Source organism: Glossina fuscipes, unplaced genomic scaffold (assembly GCF_014805625.2).
Source record: "Glossina fuscipes isolate IAEA_lab_2018 unplaced genomic scaffold, Yale_Gfus_2 60, whole genome shotgun sequence".
Classification (NCBI taxonomy): Eukaryota; Metazoa; Arthropoda; class Insecta; order Diptera; family Glossinidae; genus Glossina; species Glossina fuscipes.
The window spans coordinates 2,753,298-2,776,391 of record NW_023998432.1 but is presented as its reverse complement, the minus strand read 5'-3'; the positions used below and the strand labels follow the sequence as shown (position 1 = coordinate 2,776,391).

General features: G+C 31.7%; 1 protein-coding gene across 2 annotated transcripts in view; it reads left to right on the top strand.

Annotated features, from left to right (window-relative positions):
- The window catches only part of LOC119637546 (broad-complex core protein), a 35,860-nt gene that overhangs the window by 4,995 nt on the left and 7,771 nt on the right, over positions 1 to 23,094 (top strand). Inside the window, exons 2-7 of one of the 2 annotated variants that reach the window (XM_038033623.1) lie at positions 8,261 to 8,449; positions 8,582 to 8,993; positions 9,264 to 9,531; positions 9,627 to 9,772; positions 10,261 to 10,311; positions 19,724 to 21,764. In XM_038033623.1, coding sequence (XP_037889551.1) covers positions 8,261 to 8,449; positions 8,582 to 8,993; positions 9,264 to 9,531; positions 9,627 to 9,772; positions 10,261 to 10,311; positions 19,724 to 20,769 — 2,112 coding nt within the window. In that variant the 3' untranslated portion in view covers positions 20,770 to 21,764. Of the gene's footprint in view, positions 1 to 8,260; positions 8,450 to 8,581; positions 8,994 to 9,263; positions 9,532 to 9,626; positions 9,773 to 10,260; positions 10,312 to 19,723; positions 21,765 to 23,094 lie in introns of those variants that run through there. The other variant, XM_038033624.1, reaches the window with a different exon arrangement.

The following is a 23,094-nucleotide window of genomic DNA, read 5'->3' as shown; positions in this document are numbered from 1 at the left end:
TTTTTTTTTACCGCTAAAAATACAAATAACGTTTTCCCATCTGCATCTTACTAAATGAAACTTCGTAAATAAAGCTCTCAAAATCGAAAACAACAACAATCGAACAAATTGACAATCAAAATTCCAGATTTATTGTAGGAAAAGAAAATGTACAAGCAAGTTTGCGACTACGATCGAAGTAAAATCGCATGGCATGACATCGGGTGAAATTTCTCGTACACCATCGTACACCAAATTAACCAGTGCTTGTATTTTGATCGGCTACATCTATTAGTGGATGTAGCCGATAAAGTAATGCGAAGTATTGATATACGGAACGGTTAAATTCAATGATTTTGACTTTACTGTACATAGAGGTCATTTTCCATTTAGTGTTATTGAGTTATTCAGTGTATATAGACGCTAACCATGGAAAGCTTAAAATTGCATTCTCGACATTCATTGATTTTGCTGTTTAATTTGAAGAAATCTGTTGCCGAAGTCCGTGAAACACTTTTAGAAGGTTATGGTAATGCTTCTCCATCACATTGCAATTTTCGCTTTCGATTTCAATATTTCGTAGGCGCTGATTTTGATGTCAATGACAGAAAGCGGCTTGGAGGACCGAAAAAGCTCGAACATAATGACTTGCAAGACTTACTGGGCGAAACAAAAGCTCAAACTCCCAAATGACCTTCGAACAGCTTAGCAGTTGGTGAATCAACTGTTTCTGAATGTTTACACACGACGTGAAAGATCCAAACGGAGAAAAAACGGCACTTTATGCGTAGAATATTTTACTATATAAAATATATTTACGATTTCACTATATAAAAAATACATATCAAATATTAATTCTAGTTATTATTATTATTAAACGTTTACTCATAGTTTTATTTACAAGATTTACACTTTTCTTTTTCTATATTCATATCTCTAATTGTGACATACGAAATACGCCTTATTATAAGTGTAAGCGGTACTATTTAAAAACCTTCGACATTGATAGACATCGCTCGATATCATTCGACGCCGTCCAATATCGTTCAATATCAGACTATAAAAAAGTTCCTTTGCAAGATAACCACAGACTAAAATAAAGATCAATTACCGTATTTTCCTGGAGCCATATCACACACTGACAAACGATTTCAGAACACCTCTAAATTAATCGCATTATTGCTATTTACTATATTCTAACTACAACAAGAGCAGAGCAGCATATTGATGTTCTTCACAAAAAATTCTACAGTATCTTTAAAGGCTTATTCTCGCAACTAATCTAATACCTCAGACTCAATTGAACAAAGTCTCAAACATTCTTTCTTGGCTATTTGTAGTTATCAAAAACTTTAGTCAGCTATTATTTTAGAAAGCTACCGTCAGACAAGAAAGGGCCAATTATTTTTATGCACTTCGCCTAATATAGTTAACCATATGGCGAAGTTTCAAAGGAAAATGTTATCTGGGAAGTTGTCGAAGTTGTAGTTCGATCCCAACCATTTTCAATAGCGTTCTTTCGTGAACCAAATTCCATCAAAATATCTCAAAAATTGAGACGGTTAAACATAAGAAATCAAGACGGAGGAGCAAACAAATGGACAGAAGAATACATAGGCGAACATATTTAAATCGATATAGAAAGTCATTTCGAATTGGTTGGTATAACAAAAGTCGAGTCTATCTCAAATGCACCTGAGTATTGTACGCACATCCGCACAAACTTAATATATTAATATTATTATTATAACTTGCGTTTAGCCAGAGAACTAAATTCTAAGACTAAAGTCTTAAAGCACAAGCTTCATCTAGGGATGTCGGGTTTGTTGAAAACTCTAACGTACTTGAGGTTTGAACCAACGACAATTGAGTTGTTAGCCGAGTTCCTTTGGCTACTCGGTCAATGAGGCGAATAATTCAACATGAAAATTCTGTCTATACGTTCGTTTTTAGTCAATCTATAATTATTTTTCTAATTTTATTGGTTCATGCAGCTTCAGTTTCACTTTTAGCTTTGACTTTTTTTTTTATTCCCAAATTTAACCAAATTCGATCGATGCAGTAGGTTAATTAAGTTCGCAATTTTTTTAGAATTAAACTTAAGACTTTTAACGTATGCCGTTACAAAACTCACGCTTCCATGAAAAACGCATATTTTCTCGAAATAGATATGAATGCACTTATATAATTTAAAAGATTTTATCTAATCGGGTCACTATGTGGCTTTGAAACGCATTTAAACATGGATTTTGATTTTGGATTTAGTCATATTGTATTTCGACACATTTATTATTGTTATTTTATTCATTTATTTTTGCTTCAAATTTACAATTGACAGTGACAAAATCAGTATTTGTAAATTTGGACTTGGTCATAATAGCGAAATTGACAATTCTGAAAAAATGCGTATTATAACACCACGATGTGGCACGCAGTCACAATGTACATTGTTACGTTATATTGCGGAAAATGCGCATTATAAAGTAATCTTTATCATACTTGTCGCGACATGTCTTAGCTTGCATTCAACCGTGTGGAAATTCGCGTAGCATTTGCGCCGCAGCAAGTGCCATCATATTGTTTTATAAAGGCACTGTCAAGTGAAAAATATACTGTATTAGTTCAACACATGAGAAGCTTATGTTCAACTGATATGCGTTCTTGATAGTAGCTTGCGTCTCTGTCTATTGATTTAATTTGTTTTACATGCCTATTATGCTATATAAAAAAATTAACTAGCGTTACAAGACCGTTTATAAGTCTAAGTGAAAGAATATTTTTTTTTTTACTGAACATGAACTCAGTGATAATGAGGGGAATGATTTAGAAGACAATCAAAGTGATCGTTCCGAAAGTGAAGTAAATGAAGCAGAAAACAACTCCGTTTTCTCTGAGTAGCGATGATAAACACCGTATGATGAAGATCGGAATTCGAACTGCTGCAATATGATTTGTAAAAGACATCACAGGACCGAAAAAGTTTCTATTTACTTAGCAATATTCGGTCTATCAATTAAAGAACGGTATTCATAAGGTAAAGGATGCCATGATACAAGCGTATTGACTAAACGGCGGGCGCTTTTTCGTTATTCCTCGATAAAAAAATTATCAATAATATTGTCTAATACATATAAAAATGGAAAGAGTTAGAATGACTGCTGATTAATCGTTAAAAAAAGATTTCCAATACAAGCTTTATTTGGCCATGTTGTTTAAGGAAGGCATAGATGAATTTATGGAAATTGGGAACTAAATATCTTTTCGAAAAAAAAAATTTGTTTGGGACGTTCTAGTATCGCATATACGCAGTGTCGCAGCACTTGACTCTTGAATAATCGCGCTCTTGTAGGCGTAAACGAATTGGTTGGATCGCACATACATCAGCAAAAAATTTGAACTCCAATCGGATAATACGTTAACCAGGAGCAATTTTGGGTGTCGCTGTTACATGTTGCCATCCAAGGAAAACATTCAAATCAAATAAATCCATGGCCTGTGGATGACATTTTATATTTTTATATATATAGCAAAAATAATAACATTTCACTTATTTCTATTATTCTGATAAGACATTCAGGGTTGCATGCGCATTATAATTCGGTTAAAAAAAGCACGTGATATTAGTTAGAAAGGCAAAGTGCGTGAATTTATTTATTTATTTATCTTTCTTTTCATCAATTTTTGATTTTTTTGTTCTCAAAGTTTTCCTTTGTTTTAATTTTTTTCTACATTTCTTCTTTGTTTCCCCATGTAAATAATCTTTCAGCAAAAGTTATAAAAAAGTTGAGCCATTATCAGCATTATAAGGGGTGTCTAGATCTAAGAAGCTATCTGCTACAAGTTTCAATTTTTTCTATTACCCTGGTAAGATTTCACAACCGGTCTCTTGCTTCGGAAAGTTGAAGATATATAACAACACACAATAGGGCTTATATTTAAGAGTGATGTATAGGAAAGCAAGTATTTCTTTAGTAAAAGCGTCGGTAATTTGAATCTATCCCGACCTAAGAATGAAGAAAATGTTCAATTTATGTTTAACCCATCCACTGTCAACTTGGAGATGTCTCGTAGTTTGCGTTACAAACGATTACAATTGATCTGCGAATATGTTTGTTACTTAAAATAATAAAGTCTTGGCAACCAGGATAAGACGCTCTAAATTTGTCTAACATTGAATGGATTAAGTTACGGTAAATAACTCTTTTAGTCTAACGGGTCCCGGCCATCCTTTTTATGAAAACTGTCATAAATGATCCTCGTAAGATCCGTCAACTATAATTCTTATTATATGGTATTTCTAATATTTCGACTTCTGTCTTATTATACCCAATTTCCACTTTTGTTGTCTTATATTTTAGGTTCAATTTTTTTTTCTCTAAGATGAAAAGAATTATAAAACCAACAGGAATGTGCAAATCAGTAAATTAGTTCGGTGTTATTATATTAATCTATGCCGATATTTTAAGTCAATAGCAAAAACAAAAAAAATTTTCGCTACAGTTCCATTTTATTTTTGCTAAAAATAAAATTCAACGTTTTATTTTTCTTAAGAATTTAAAAACAGAAAATTAAAGAATATATCTCGTGACAAATTTTTTCACTGCCTACTTTATATCTACGTACGCCTTTTATAACTGATTTCTAATTATGTGACAACGAATAGAAAAAAAAAAATAAATAAAACAAAACGAACAATAATAACAACTAGCATAGCATGATGTAGAAATTAATTTATTTCATTTCAACAACAATAGAACGACAACATCGAAGCCAAGAATCCAAAAAAATTAACAAAATTGAATTGAAAATGTTGCAATACTTCGCAACAAAGGGCGAATTTGTTTATTTTTTGGCTGAACTGGCAGAAAATTACGATATCAGCTGCAGAAAGAATTAAAAAACGAATGGGCCTACTTATGCAAAAAAAGAAGGAATAAAAAATAAATAAAAATTATAAAGAAACTCATATAAAAGCAACAACATTCTTAGTGTCATGATATTTCAAATAATGCATTAAAGAAAAAAGTAGACAACATTTAATTTGCTAAATAGCAAAACAACTACAGAAAATAGTAACAATACCAACAAAAAAAAACATCAACGAATATTAAGTTGAACAAAACGTTTTATACGAAAGATAGCTACAGCAGCAATAAAGGTTAAACAATGCTTAAGAAACAAAGTAAAAGAAAAAATTTTCGGATTAGAACGAATCATTTTTTACCCATCATCAGCGAATGATGGTGACATGTGCCAAAAGAATTCGTAATTCCCAAAATTAATAATAATTACATTTCATATATATCAAATTATAGACCCGTAGTATACGATGATATTAAGAAAAAAAAAAAAAACAACTAACAAAAACTATGGTAGGCAATACTAATTCACTTCGTTATATCTTTATGCTTTTTAGCCATTCGAAGTATAAATCTTAAATCGGATTTTTTTGGTAAATAAACTGACTGCTACCATAATACTGTTTACAAGCTGAAGAATGACACCAGAATAGGACATGAATGGACTTGTTTTTTTCTTTTTTAATTCGATTTCAAAAAGGAAATCATAGACGTACACATGAGTACTCCAAGATAAAAATGAATATTTCAAATTCAATATTGTAGTTAGTTCGGCCCGTACCTTTCTAAATTATGATTTAAGCATATATTTTCCGTTACTCTAGTCTTAGATAGGCGGTTTTATAAACAGATGTGTGTAAAAAGCTTAAATGCTTTGTTAATCTCTATCATATATAATAATTGCGTATATTGTGTCACATGTATGAGCAGTCTTAAGGCTAAAAAAATACCTTGCGAAAAACCTCACGCCAATTAAAGCTTTCACGTACTTAACGGTGAAATAAATAAAAAAAGATTCTTTTGGACGATGTCACACTCATTAATAGGAAATATTATAGACGAGCTAACTACACAAGCAGACACTTTTTCAGATTTTAACATTAACATTACACGATCCTTTAGGCAATTTTTTTTCTAAACGTATCCATATACAATAAATAATTTAACATAAGTCCCTCTTTTAGCTAAGGCAGCGATAATAAGTACGATGACGAAAATTGAATACAAAAGATAAAAAGAGCACAATAACACTGAAAACATTACAAATGAAAATGGGCACAAAACTTTGTTGGCAATAAAATTGCACTGGAAGTCGCTCATTTAGCCACGCACTCACTGAGTGCTATTGTCGAATAGGTATTTATACTTTATAAGAAAAAAAAAGTATTCTTAACAGACAATAATCCCAACTAGAAAGTTAACAAGTTAGTGGACACCCATACAACAACTAACAGTAGTTAAATGTTACTTCACAGTGTAACGTATAACTACAGCTCATCTCTGAGGCGTTCAACAAACCTCTTAGCAAATTCTAAAGGGTCACAAAGTGAATACAGTAGAAAAAGGAAAACAACAAATAACAAGCACTCTAGAGTATTGCAACTAACCAACCGACAATTCTATGCATAAATATTTAATTAACTGCACCATTATTTTAATTAGGTTTTAACTGCACTGCTACAGTATGTTGACAAGAAAAAAAATACAAAACTAAAATAACAAAAAAAAAAAAAATTTACCATTAAACATAACATATACAAATACACACACGAACAGTGACAGAGAGAAAGAGAGAGGGAGAGGGAGAGATGAAGACACAGACAATAAGCATTTACAAGTATTTAACTTAAGAATATATATCTATTTATGATTATAATTTTTCGTAATCTCAAATATCAAGCGACACCTAAAATAGAAACGAATTATTTTTATAAATTTTGTGAACACTTTTCAGGACGAACAAAGGGCTAAGAGATAACCAGGGCTTCGTTACACTTTAATTACTAATTGGCCATGATCTGAAGCTGTACTTTCGTTACAAAACAAAAAAAAACATTTCAAAGGAACCAACATCAACAGTAACAATAGTAACAACAAAAACAACAGAAAAAATTCACTTAATTCGAAATGAGGACGTCATATAAAACAGTCTGTTTCAAGTTGACTTTTCTATTTAGAGAAAAATGGCTACAAAGATAAGACGTTCGAGCCTGTATACAGACACCCACAGGTACACAGACGTATAGGCGTCTGTACAAAAAAAATGTTGGGCATTGTTTTCTTTCTCGTAAAATTGACAAAATATCTGTTTGAAAAATGGCGTCACTCACGACGAATTCAATCGTGTACGTGTGTGTGTGTTTATCGTAGATGTTGGAACTGTGCCCCACTTTTCAACAATGCAGTAAACTAGCAACCATAATCGTTACATACATACATACATACACACGTAAATACATATATACACACATATATACACACATACATACACGCATAGATATATAGGTAGATACATATCACGCAGCACTCACTACCCTTTATAATATTATAAGCCAAGCATGTAATTTTTTTTATATTTTACTTTGTTTCTTACTGATGTGTTCAACAGCAAGCAACAATACTAATAAACTTCTGTACTTGTGTGATTTTTGTTTTTTTTTATTTTACCTTTTTTTTCATTTTTTTTTTTTTTATATTGTCTGTAAGACCTAAACAAGATTTTTTCGATCCGTTGACCTCAATACGAAAATAGCACTACGCAGCAGCATACAGTAGCCGTTACAACACTTGCATTATATGGTATACATTAAACAAGCTTGTATTTACTTACTCACTTACTTATTTACTTACTCGCTTACTTACTTAGTTATTGATAAAAACACTAGAAGAGAAAAGCAAAAGCGCAAACATTTACAATAAAAGCAAATGATCCTGCTTTACAACCACGCAACGGAGGAAAAGATAGAGAAAAAAGAGAAGCAGAGAAATATAGATCTTTACAATATATATATTTTATTGCTGTTGTCATTCACACGCTTACTCTCTTCCCAGGGCGTAAGCGTTTCTCTCTTTCACACTTATATTATGCCTTATCACTTGCAATGGTTGACCTAATTTCTAGATGAATGATCGTATTGCATGTATAAGTGCGTCTTTGTAATGTATCATTAACTTTACAATACTACAATAATAATCACAGGCTACACCATCGTCTATACTTAAATTTAAGTATAGAGGCAAAAAAAGTTTTGTTTTCTTTATAATTTCCTTCTGCAAAATTTTTATAACTGCGTATAAGTGTTAGTGATTTCCTGGCCCTGAGTTATTTTTAAAAGTATATATATATATATATATTTTGCTTTTTTATCATGTTTTCTCATATGTTTCATATATATTTCGTTTTTCTTGCTCTTATTTTACAGAGTACACCCTGCAAACATCCAGTCATTTTATTGCAAGATGTTAATTTTCATGATTTACATTCATTGGTTGAGTTTATCTATCATGGCGAAGTTAATGTACATCAAAAATCATTGCAATCATTTTTAAAAACAGCCGAAGTCTTAAGAGTTTCTGGGCTAACACAACAACAAGCAGAAGAAACTCATCACGTAAGTGTGTGAAAGAAACAATTCAAATACTTTTGAAGAAAAGACTTTTGAAAAAAAAAAGACTTTTAGAAAATTATTTTTCGTATTTGTCGTCGTTGTCGTTGTCATATTCTTTAATATTTTCAATTTTAGCAATTAGCTCAAATACAAAATTTGGCCAGTAGCGGCATACGAACACCTTTAAATTCACATCATTCAGCAATGCATGATGAATCGCCACTTTATACGCGTAGTGCAGGTTCACCACCACCACCGCCCACACAATTGCCATTAGCTTCAACGCATATTAACAGTCAATTGTTTAAGCGTAGCATAGCTGCTGCTGCAATGTTGAGACGTGAACGCAATAGTTCTACACCTTCAGCTGAAGATCCCAATAATCCGCTGAAACGCATGCGTAATTCAGATAACGGTCTACCAGCCAGCAACCACAATAGTCCGGACATGCTTCATGCACGCAGCACTTCGCCACAGTTAACGCCAACCGATTTTTCTACAATGAAAAATAACAACAACAATTCACCACCACCCAAAGAGGAGAAACGTAAGTTTTCATATACACGAAAAGCGATCTAAACACTATACAAAAAAAAAATAAACAAGTGAAGGTCTTTGTCGGCTTCCATATTTTCATTTTTTTCGTAAAAATCCATATATCGAGACCTTAATCTTTTTCTAAAAAGCCATCCTAAAACAATATCTTATTACGAATACAGGGTCTGACTATTCAAAATATTTGCTGTTGCTTCGTGAAAAGACATTTAATTGTTTTTCTTATGTTTTGTTTGCATTTTTTTCCTTTTTAATAAATAAGGCAATGGACCCAGTGGTAATAGCAGTGGCACACCTAACGGTAATGGTTCTGGTAATTCAGCGAACGGCAATGGCATTACGGCAAACGATAAATGTGGAAGTCTTACGTCGTCACCGTTAACACGTTCAGCGGATGACGTTAAATCGGAACCCATGGAATTAGTTTGCACTAATAATAATGCTGCCGATGAACACAGCAATGATTCGAACGGTGAACACGAAATACATGGACGCGCTAGCAGCGGTGAATGCGGTAAAGGATCATTAAGGTATTATAATGTGTGATCATAATATGCTTGGGCCTTTTATTAATTGAAAAAAAAATAACAAAAAAAAAAAAAACAATTTCTAAAAAAAAAAATAGTTCAGGGAACGATGAAGAAATTGAAAATACTATGCCGCCGCATCCACCATCAGCACCATTTCTTATCTCACCAGCTGAATCTAAGTTATTTCCATCCACGCCATTCACATTTCCCATGAGTAATTTAGATCCAGCAGCATTTGCCAGTAAGTATATAAAAGGGATTACGTTCCCATGGATAAAAGACTTGCAAATTTAACTCGACATATATGTCATCAAGTCGGTATTTTTGTTATTTAATCTATAATATAGAAAAAGCGATAATAGAAAGCAAAGAAAAACGTTTTGTTTCTAAGGTACAATTTATAATATTTACTTTCATAGGCAATAACGTTTTTTCTTTTATAATTAAAAGGTAGAACATTAGAATATCTATCTATACATGACTTGATTATTTATATAGAAATTTAACATAACATTAATTGCATTCTATGCAGTCTATGCAGCAACACGTTGCAAACAGATTTCATTTAAATAATGATGTTGTTAATGTTTATGTTAAGTTTTTATAAAAAAAGAATTTATGCGCCGCTGATTATTAAACCAGAGTTTCGCTAGAGAGGTGATATATTAATTTTTCTCTCTTTGTCTTTGTTTCTCTTTCACACTTTATGCTCTTCGCTTTTTGTGAAAGGTTTAAATCCTCAATTACAATCTGCCGCCGAATTAGCTGCTTCTCCTCAAGGTGAGTACTGAATTTTTCCATATTTCATTTGTTATTTGCTTAGAATTCATTTACATCAAAGCGTTTTTATTTTTCTTTTTTTTAAATATATATGAAGAAATACATATATACTATTTTTGAAAATATACTTATGATATATTCTTTATTTAACTTTTGGTTTATATATTACTTTTTTTATACAATTAGTTAACTCTCGTTTGTTTGTTTTTTTTTTTTTTTTTTTTTTTTTTTATCAATCAAAAAGAAAAAATAATAATAATAATACAAAAAAAAGGAACTACAATGAAAGTCCAAACTCATTTACTTTCTCTACGAATTCATATAACTTAATATAAAATAGAAAATCAAGATAACGCAAATTATATGGGAAACATTTGAAATATTTGTGTGAACAAAGGTAAAGAGTGAATGAGAATGATTGAGGGGATGCCAAGAAGCTTTCTAATTTGCTGCTTAAACATATCTTAAACATACATCTCGTTAACTGAAAATATTTCTCTTTCGCCATTTATGTGTCTCTCGCTCCTTTCCATGACAACTCCGCTCTCGCACTCCTTCACTCTTAAGCTGGCGTTTAACCGTTTTTTTTGATTAGTTTGCGTTAAATTGCGTTTTCTTCGCTTTTAATCAAAGAGCATACATTATATTAAAAACAACAACAACAAAAACAAAAAAAAAACAACAACAACAAAAAAAGGAAATTTCTTTCTTGTTTGATTGTTCCAAATGATAAATGATATCATTTATTTCCGTCTATCAAAGACGGCGACCACGATAATAATAATAATAATTATTGCAATGAAAACTAAAGTTATTACACATTTTTTTTCTCCATCTACGTTTATTTTATTAATTTTTACCAATGAATGTATGTGTGTATGTATATACGTATGTAAGCAAATACAGTAACAATTATATATGTAAATATATCAGAAATTGTTAATTAGCATAAAAACCACATAATGTTGTTTAGATGCTCCACGGTAATGTTTAAAGAAAACTTTTACCAAAACTATGGTTGTTGCGTACAACCGCAACAATTACTCTTTCTTCTCGTCTCTCTCTCTCTCTCTCTCTCTCTCTCTCTCTCTCTCTCTCTACATAAATCTACGTTAAAACTTCTAAGTGCTTAATTAGCATCGACAATAACAATCAAGCTTACGTATATACGCAACTCATCTAATTTATAAGGTCACACACATATACATATATTAGAATACGTACGCGTATATGGATTATTATGATTCGCATTAGGATCCAATATCCTACGCACCACATATTATTCGTTACGTATATGCCGGAAGAGTGATAAGATTGCATACGTCCGTTTATATACGTTTACATACTTTAGTTTTCATTGCAGGCTTTGACATTTTCTATCATATATCTATATGTGTAGATATTTTTTTTTTTTTTTTTTTCGTTTTTTCTTGGTTTTTTTTTCGGTATAAGCGAAAGAAAGTTGAGGCGTTCTTCTAAAGGCCGTTTGTTTTGGGTTTCGTTAAAAGGAAAAAAAAGAAAAAGAGGGGTAATAAAAGGGAAATGTTTACTGTCTGTTAAACTCTCTCTTTCTCGCTCTGTGTTAAAGCTGCAGCGATGTGGTAAAAGTGCAAGATTTGACATAAATAACTATGATAGAATATATATTTTCCCGAAAATATTTGATTTGGTTTTGTGTGCTAATTTTGTATTCGTATGTTTATTATACTGAAAAACGATATTTATTGCCTATGATATTACTTTTCATTCACGTACATAATTAAAAAAAAAAAATGAGAAAAGTTTTTTTTTTAGTTCGATGCTATAATTTCATACTTTTTTGTCTTCATTTATGGCTATTGTTTAGTAACTCTCAAATAAAAATAAAATTGGAATTTTTGAATAATTAATTTTATTTGAAATATAATTCGTCTTTATTTATTTAATGTTTTTTTTTTTTCTTTAATCCTTTTTCTATAAAATAATTAAAATAATCCATAATGAACGTGTCGCCGTCGTTATATGTGTGTAATTATTATTACCATAATTAACATTAGTTTTTAAAGTAAATGTTCTTCTCAGTTTTGTTTTTCTCACCATTTGTACGTTTTATCCATAAAAAGCGCGTAAAAGCACGTTAAACTTTTTTTTTTTTTTTGATTTTAATAATTCATTGTTTTAATATCTCACCCAATATCATCTATTTGTTGCGTTGCTTTATATATACACAGATATGTACGTATATATATTTTTTTTGTGATTTTAATTTCAAAAAAGAGCAAACCAAAAAATCAAGTAAAAGAAAAACTAAAAAAAGAAAGAAAACACACGAAATGCAAATATTATGTTTATCGCAATCCCTTGAAATGATTAAATAATTTGATCGATCGAAACCTTTTTCTTTTCACTCACTCTCTCTCCGTCGCTCGGTTAGTAGGCTCTTATTGTATCACTACGAATACAAGTGTGTGCACCACCATGATAATAAATGAAACAAAAAAAAAAAAAAAAAAATTTATTTAGGTTCGACAACTTTTACAACTACTTTCAGAAAAATAAACAGAAATTGGCTAATTTACCGTTATATCCCATTCTTACTTACTAAAAATAAAAAAACCACATTACGAACAGTTATAATTTGTAATTAACCAATTGAACAGAACACATGTCCACACATTTCAAACACAGCCGCAGCTACATTTACACAAACACAAGCACCATCTGCATATGCATTAAATATGATCAACCAGCAGTAAAATAACTCTTTACTGCTATCTGTTATCACAATTACCCTTCTCAGTAAATAAAACCTTACTCGTTATCACTCTCTCTCTCTCTCTCTCTCTCTCTCTCTCTCTCTCTCTCTCTCTCTCTCTATCTATCTATCTATCTATCTATCTATCTATCTATCTATCTATCTATCTATCTATTTATCTATCTATCTCTCTCTCTCTCTCTCTCTTTACCTATCTATCTATCTATCTATCTATCTATCTATCTATCTATCTATCTACCTAGCTATCTATCTATCTATCTCTATATCGCTCCATGGTTCTCACCTTTCTATCTTACTCTTCCTCTTGGCATTTCTTGTCAAAGGATATTTGTTATTGTATTTGAAAATACAATACATGCATTCTTCAATATTCTCACTAATCTCTCTCTCTTTTTGTCTTTATCTTTTTGCGACTCTTTCTGTCTATGTCTCTATGTGTTTACATCTTTCTCTTTACTTAACTCATTGGTTTCTTCTTTCTAATTTTCCTTTTTAACGCAACTAATTGACTATTACTTTACTTAATTGCAATTTACCATAATTAAATATTTTAATTTTAATTAATAATAATTATGTTTCTTCCCTTCCTCTGTCGTTTTGTATGAGTGTTAAAAATAACAAAAACAACAACATTGTTTTAAATACTGTTTCTTTTTTTTTTTTTCTTAGCATTAAGTAAAACAAAATTTCATTTGAGAAAATTAATTCGCAAAAACAATTGTAAAAAAAAATTTACGTCAAATTTATTTTAAGTTACACTATAAGCAAACAAAATCAATTGGTATTGTTATCTAAACCATCAATAGCAACAACAACAACAACAACAACAACAGCAATCAATCAAACAACACCCACACATGAAATCCTTTAAAATTTGCATGCGGTTACTGATAACTGATAACAAAATTCAGAAAAAAAAAAACAAAAACAAAAAGTAATTGTAAAAGTTTCAGCGTTACAAACTGTTGCAAATTAAGACCAAAAACACAAATTGGTAAAAGGGTTAAAAAAAATGAAAAAAACAATAACAACAATAAGAACAAAGCAAAAAAAAGAAAAAACGGCAAACATTTAATTTAATGGCTGCTTTAACGCTACTTGTAGACGAATGAAGTGAAATTGAAAGAAAATTTTGATTTGAATTTATGAAAATGTCGAAACCTTTGAGAAAAAAGTTTGGAAACGTTTTTTTTCGCTTTCCGTTTTCGTTACAGTAAATTGTTTATTATTATACGATTAATTTGTGTTTATTGTTGTAATTTTGTTTTTTAATGTTGTGCAGAACCATCCGAACACATTTTTTTTTTTTATTTATTTATTTACTTTTCTTTTCTTTTCTTTTATAACCTAAGTTATATGCATATGTATAGTTTAGTTGTGAAATCACATTTTTAATATAAGGCTTAAAAACAAGAACAACAATGCGTTCAACATTACACAAAACACCAAATTATGGTAATAACAAAAACAAAAGTAAAAATAAAAATCTTGGTTGTAGGACAAAGCAAAAATTTATCACAAATAAAAAAGAGAAAAAATCCTAAAATTTTCCCTATCCTCCACCGACCTACCTTACCCCATTAAACGATCATTTGGGAAGCAAAGGAGGAACCAAATCCAATCACAAACTAACGATTAACACATTGAACACGAAAACAAACAATTACCTGAATCATAAGAATGCGTTAACAACTTCACGTATACACTCGAGCGTATAAAGCAATCGGTCAATATATGGCAACTATTGAAAATCAAAATTTTGAGCATGTCGTTTAACAAAATCAAAAGAAAAAAAAGCTAGAAAATTTATTAAATACTAAAACAATTTTTAAATTGTGCCTTCTACAACCCCCCCCCCCCCCCCCTACCAACCCTATCCCGGCGCACTTCCGGCTATTCCTGACAATCTGTCAAATTATTTCTCTAACTCTCTCTATTTCTCTCTCTATGTCTCTACCGCCTATGCCTTCTTCCGCACCGGTTTTCTTCATTTGATACACAAACTACCATATAAAGGTCGTACGATAACTTGTACCCGAACTGATTTGGCCAATGTTCCCCAACCACCACAGTAAATGTTTTTTGTATCTCTTCTTTATTTCACTCTCTCTCTCTCTCTCTCTCGCTCTCTCATTCTCTCTTTCTATCTACCTATCTCTCTCTATTTCTGTGTCTCCCTAAATACGAAGTTTTCAAGCAACACGTATGTAATATATATACGTATGCAACTTTTGATGCAAACATCAATACCCGAAATTAGTTGGTAGTGAACAAAAAATTCCAAACACAACAGAGAAACACTTTTACACTGAAGCAATATGTATATATATATATATATAAAACATATATATATGTATATATATGTATATAGATACATATATGTATATATATACATATATGTATATATATATATATATATACGTATATATACACGTATGTAGTAAAATGGTGATGGTGTTCAACAACACACACAAGTTATACAGTCAACCACCACACACAGTAAATCAATACAAAATTAAGACTAAAGGTCGAAAATACGTGAGAGGAGAATATGCCTCAACTCGGAATAAAACGGAAAATTGGAAATATAAAATCCTTTAGCCAATCTAAATTTCATTCTACTTCTTTAAGGACGTCCTCAACAAAGAAGCTTCAAAAGAAAGAAAAAAAAGATAAAAAAAGAAAGAAAAAATATTTCACAAGACAGCAATTTCTTAACCATATCTACAAAAATCAAAAACCTAACTCGCTTCCTTCCACCCAACTGCTCACTGCGTTAGTGTTATAGGCTTATGCTTAGCAAACAATCAAAAAAGAAATAAATTTAACAAAGTTGAAGAAAAATGAGGATTGACGATATAATTAAAATATAATTAAACCCAAAGTTAAATTTAGAATCAGCGCAAACTAAAAATAGCAAAAACTATCAAATTTTTTGTAGAATATTCACATGTTTGTTGATTTTTTTACTTGCAATTTATCAAAAAAAATTAAAAAAAAAGCTAAACTTTTCAAATTCCCAAAAAACTCAAATACAATTTTCCATGGGCTAATACGACGTTTTTTGCAATTCTCTCCCTTGTCGTCAGGTCAACTGACGACAATGTCTGCGTTAAACAACCTGAACAACAACAATCAACATTACTATCATCATCACAATCATCATCCTCCCAACAACAATAAATATTTTACAAATGAATATAACAACAACAACAATAACAACAACAAATGTCCAACAACAATGTCATCATCAGCTATGACAAGCACTTCAGCGATGTGTGGTCTTAATTTGTCACCGTTTTCGGCAAATTGCAATACTAGCAGCGGTGGTGGCCTGCCCGGCGTTTCAACTCTAAATAATCAAATTTTACCAACTAGCCTTATGCAGACAAATAACAGCCAAACGGCACAAAATAACAGCTGTAGTGGTGGCGGTGGTAACAATAATAGTAGCGGTAGCGGCGGCGGTAATGGCAGTAGCAGCATTAATAACGCCACTGCAGCCCAACAAACTCACATGCTGGCAGCCGCTGCAGCAGCCATGGCTAATATGGCAGCCTCATCTAGCGGGTCCAGTAACACACTGAATGCCTTAAACTCGTCCAATAACAGTCTGAATACGTCGAATAGTGGCGGTGATGACTTTCGCTGTGATCCCTGCAACAAAAACCTATCCTCATTGACTCGCCTTAAACGACACATACAAAATGTACATATGCGACCGACAAAAGAGCCCGTATGCAATATATGTAAACGTGTATATAGCTCCCTAAACAGTTTACGCAATCACAAGAGCATCTACCATCGCAATTTAAAACAGCCCAAGCAGGAATCCACTGCCGAAATGGGCCATCATTCGGGCAATTTGGGCGTTACCGTTAGTAATCCTTATTATACACCCATCAATCATCGCTCCTCCTCATAGGGTTTAATGTATTTCGATTATTTAGCTAACGTTAATTTTTAACATAGAGGATTCAAAATTAAACCAAGAGTGCTTAACGATTACTAAAAAGCAAACCTCTGAAGTATAAAGAAAGGTGCTTTAAGATGATAAATAAAAGTATATATATATATATATATATGTATATATATAAAAGTATATATATATATATATATATATATATATATATATATGTATATGTTTAAAAAGTATATATATATATGTGTACATATATATATATATACATATCATATATATATCATATATACATATAATCACAGCAACAATAACTACACACAAGTTATTGTCATTTTTCCCTTTTTTTTTTATTAGTGTACTAATAAACATAGATTGTAAGGATTATATAAAATAGTTATATAATTTTTCATTGTTTTTTTTTCATTTTCCATTTTCTTTGTATAAATTCAGGATACATAGTTTATACATTTACATAAATATTTTATAATATATTTTAACTTTAACTTTTATGTTTCCTTTTTCTTTTCTTTTAATTTTTTTTTTTTTTTTTTTTACATTTAAAGAGAAAACTCTCAAAATCCTTCGATTGCAACTCTGTCCACTCGGAAGTATGAGAGTTTTCTTTTAAAGAGTTCAATTCAAAGTGGCTTTAATACGCTAGGAGAGAAATTTAAGAAACTGATATATAGATGAAAACGAGAGAAGTTTTGTTTACAAAAGCTTACTGAAGATCATAATTACCTATAAAGAGTGTAGAGTTACGAAATGTTTTAAGAAATCTATATAATGTTATCTTATTGTTAGGTTACGTACGTTTAAGGTTAAGTTTATAAAAAACAAAACAAAACGTTAAAGCAAAAAGGAAAAATATACGAATTGCAACCGAAAGAATCAATCAATAAAACGATCGCTCACGAGGCCGAAAAATTGATCGATCGACTGACCGACCGACCGACCAATCAGCAAAATCATTTATAAAAACAATAACTGTTATCTTATTTTTTGTAAATAATATTTTTACTTTTAATTAAAATAAATACTAATTACAATGATATTTTTTTTTTTTTTTTTTTTAAATGAACCAACCTAAAACGCAAAACGTTATGTCGAGATACTTTTAACATTTAATTGTGTTCGTTTATGTTAATACACAAGGAGATAGTGTTAGCCCGAGAACAACGTCTATTTGTAATGAAGCTTTTTAAGCATTAAATAAATAGAGTAGCTAATGAATTTGTAAATTCTGTAAGAAAAAAAAAGAATTTTTTTCGCTTATGAATTTTTGTTTCTTTTTGTTTTACGTAAAGTCCATATTTCAACTATTTAGATTATAATTTTTTTTGCTTATATTTCTCTCGCTGTCTGTCCGTCTCTCCCCTTCTCTATCTATCTGTTTATTTCTCTTTATATACATAAATTTATTCCTTTTGTTCTCTCTCTCTTGCTCTCTTGCGTTCTCTCTCTCTCTCTCTCTCTGTCCATCTACCTCTCTCCCCCCCCCCCTCTCTCTCTCTCTCTCTCTATCTCTGTGTTTCTCTTTCTCTCTCACTCTCACTCTCTCTCTCTCTCTCTCTCTCTCTTTGTCTCTCTTTATTTGACGTAAAAAATATCTCTGCTATTATCACAAGTCAAGCGAGTTTAGTTCAAGCACTTATCATAAATATCGTAGTCTTAGATCATTATAATCGAACACTAAAACAAGAAAGTGTATAATAACATAAATATGTTTTTGTCTTGTGCAATAAATAATTGAATATCCTGAAAATTATCCTTAAGTCCTTAAGTAATTTTGTTCCCGTCTTCCTTATCCACCCCTACGCCACATCAGCGAACGTGTAACCGGTATATCAACGAAACCGAAACGAAATCATTCGTTCGCCACATATTAGGTAAATCGTTTTAAGTCAATTAAAACATAACAAAAAACAAATGCTGTCAGCCGCTATTCAAAGCTCGCTTTTGGATGGTATTCGCCATGGTTAAAAAATTTATTTAAAAAAAAGAGACACTAGTGACAAAAATCAAAAAAAAAAAGAAAAAAAAAATAAATAAATAACAAATCAATCAGGCCAAAAATGTTTCAAAATTGTTTCAAATGTAAATTTCTAGTCCCTCATACAACAAGTAACACATGAGGTGATAACGGGACAATTTTAATTTAACTAAAGAATTTTTCCGTTTGTTTTTATCAAACATGTAGCGGAAAAGATCTTTAAGCTTTTGTGTGTTTATGTATTGTCAAAAAATTCCCTCTTCCCACAAATACAAAAACTAAAAATTAACTGTCGTGTCAACATTCTAAAACCAACCACAAACTATTAATACATATTTTTTGTTCGTTTTATTCATTTTAAATTCAATGAGCGTCCGCTCTGCGACACTTCTTTTGCGCGAAGAGCCTGAAAACATTTCTTTTCTTTCTGGATTTTTGTTTAAATGACTTGCACAGCAAACTATTAAACGCATTATTGAGCCTGGATTTGTTAGCGTATTAAAAAAAATAAATAAATAAATAAATATATAAAAAATAATTTTAAAAAAATATGAAAACAAATAAAATCCATAATTATTTAAACATAAAACACTTTGCAACATAGAAAAACGTACAGTACAGTAAACTATAAAACCAAAAAAAAAAAAAAAAAATTTTAAAAACAATTCAATTCAATGTTCAAATGCTGAAAACACAAAGTCACTATTGTCTCTTTTTTCTTCTCTTCCTATATGTCATATAGGTGGAAGCACTAACCTACTCGGTGGCGTTATAGTACCCGGGGTGAATCCGAATAGTAGTAGCAACCACCATCATTCCACTCATCTTCACCATCATGACCATCATTTGCACCAACAGCCACAACCAAGCACCGAACGCACCGAACACCATCTTCAACAGGAGCAGAGTGGCGAACGCCAACACAGCCAACAAACGGTTGAACAAAAGCAAGCGTTAGGGTCCTTTTCCTCCACTCCCTCACCTCATCATCATCAACAACCCCCACCTCCCCCGCATTCGGCCCAATCACCGCCCATTCACTATACGCATTCGCACTTCGGTCACCAGCAACATCCATTGTCAATGCTGCCTACTCATCATCTTCACTCGCATCATGATCTTTCGCCCAGCGGGCATCACCACCAGCATTTGTCTCGGGCACCTTCGCCCCTTGAACACCATCATCTATTGCAGCATCGACGCTCATCTCTGTCCCCTTCACCCACCGGACGATCTTCGAATTCGACTTCAGCTGCTGGCATTTTATCATCAGCACGCTCTTCTGAATTAAGCGGACCTAACCGTTTATTATTGCCGCTGCCCTTGAATGCTTGCCATCGCTGTGATGTATGCGGTAAACTTTTAAGCACAAAACTGACACTAAAACGTCACAAAGAACAACAGCATCTGCAACCATTAAATAATGCCGTTTGCAATTTATGCCACAAGGTTTTTCGCACCCTTAACAGCCTAAATAATCATAAGAGCATTTATCATCGTCGGCAAAAACATCACTCCTATTTTCATCACAGCAATATAAGTAGCGGCGTTGGAGCACCGTCTAGCGCTGGCAGTCGGTTACACCAATCGCTTAGTTCTCTAAGCGCAGCCGCTGCGGCTAATACAAACGTTAATGCGAACAGCAATGGTAATGCAGTGGCAGCTGCGGCTGCTGCAGCTGCCGCAGCAGCTGAACTTCTCTTATCTGGTCCAACGATGCAGTTAAGCTCACATCCCCAATCCCAGTCATCACCCAATATGGTGAAACCCTGTATGGATTATTTATAAGATCAGCACAATCTATTGCAACAACTCTTCGGTTTTGCCATAAATCCAACAACAACCGTACCAAACTTAAATCATCACCACTCGCCACATACACATCATCCATCATTACCACCTATACCACCAAATGAGGCAATGGCCCCTCTGAACCCGCCGCCAACTGTGGATCTAACACAAATGGATAACTATGTAATGGGAGCTTGCGATGATGAGCCTTCCTATACCAGAATCAATTTAAACGATCATTAAGAAAAGCCACAACAGATTCACACTTACTTGAACGCGAAACTTTTCCCAATTTTTCTCATACCCCCAAACCTTTGTTATTCCCACTCTAACCCACATTTTGGATCTCAAAATCCCACAAAGATTTATTTGATAACTATTTAGGCAAATTCAAAACTGTGATTGTTATAGAAAAACAAAACAAAATAAATATTTTTTTTTTTTCATTTTTAAATCTTAGGCTATTGCCCAATCTATAAACGTACGTGTAAATATTCAAAAAGCAAAGAAAAAGGAGAAAAGCTGGTTTCGGATTTGTAAATGTTTGCAACAAATGATAAGGAACTACTTTTCCTAACTAAATAACGAAATAAGCGAATAAGAAGGAGAAAATGAGGAAAAAAATATCTTTATCTTTAGTTTAGACTTTTAGTTTATTAGACTACGGTATGACTTGTGCAATTTATTTTCTGTTGACAATACTTGTATGCTATTAGAAAAGAAATTTGTAATTGAGAGAAAAAAACGAGAAAGAGAGAAAGAGGAGAGAGAGAAAAGAGAGACAAAGGATGAGATATATTTCTTATTCGACACAAATGTTCTTTAGAACAATAACATGAGAAGCAAAAAAAAAAAAATAAATAAATAGCATAAAACTACACTTTTAAAGGACTTGTTGCGTAAACTTGAACGATTTCAAAAATCACCAAACACATGTAAATTTTACTAAAAATAATCTATATATAAATATACATACGTATTTATAAAATTTACGCAAAACACTATTAATAAAATGAAAACAAGAGGAAATAAATAAATGAAAACAATTATTTAGGTTTAAGTTAATACATAAGAATTTTTATGTTTCATTGTCGCCAGTCAATGTAAATATGTATTTAATACATGAACGAAAGAGATGCGTAAAATCTCTACACAAATACACACATATACATGCACACGTATACACACACACACACACACACAAACACACACACACACACACACACAAACGTTTCCAATAACGACCCTCGCTATCCATACCATCCTCATTCAATCCCGATTGATATATATGTTATAAGATTTTGCGTACACACAAGCGCGCCTCTTATTACGCATCCATATAAATACAGAAGACGTCTAAGAATATATAAAGTAGCTCTGAGTAAAAAAAAAAAATATTAAGTTTAAGAAATTCAAATAATTTGTTTTTCCCCATTTACACCAATCCACTACAAAAGAAAATTAAGCGATGATTGCCAACAGATTAAAAATCTCTGTTAAAAATTGAGTTATATTTTTTGGTGAATTTTACCTCAATCATCTTTAATAGACTATTCCGATTAACTTCTGACAAACCTTGCGAGATCGGAATATCATTTCTTAGTTAATATTATAGCTTACGTATCCGTAACAGTGAAGTAATGTTTGTAGATTAACATTGCAAAGAAGGAGCAAACACAATTTGCATGGATTATATTATCGTCGAAAATTAAGCCTTTTCAAGTCAGACACGTTAATATATATAAAAAAATTATTATATCTACTCTATAGTGCTTTGTCTTTGAGTTGTTTGAAACGCCAGTCAGACAGTCGATAAATTTTATTATTTCACTCATAATATTGGAAAAATTGTAATCAAGCTATACTAAAAAATTCTTGACAATCATGAGCACATAGGATAAATTATAAGATTACTTTAAAGGTACCTTTCTGTCTTTCTATTCCAATACTTTTCTTCGATTCGTAATGGGAATTTTCAAGTTCACCGACTGCGTACAGTGCGCAACTTACAAGCAAACAACTCGTAATTATGATGTTAGTTTAACGCAAATTTGGAAACACTTTAACTTTTCGATATATTCATTAGATTGGATATATTAATAATTCAAATCTGACGAGTTTGTTCAATCAATCGATAAGGATTAGTTTTATATAAAAAATGGGACGAATTTCAACTTAAACTGTAACGTAAAGTCAAGAATCCGAGTTATAAAAATGCGTCTACAGGATTCTGAACAATAATTCTAAATCTGAATCTAAACTGTGCAAAAGATGTAGCTGAAGATTTTTTTAACTAATAAAATTGATGTGCTCGAAAAACCT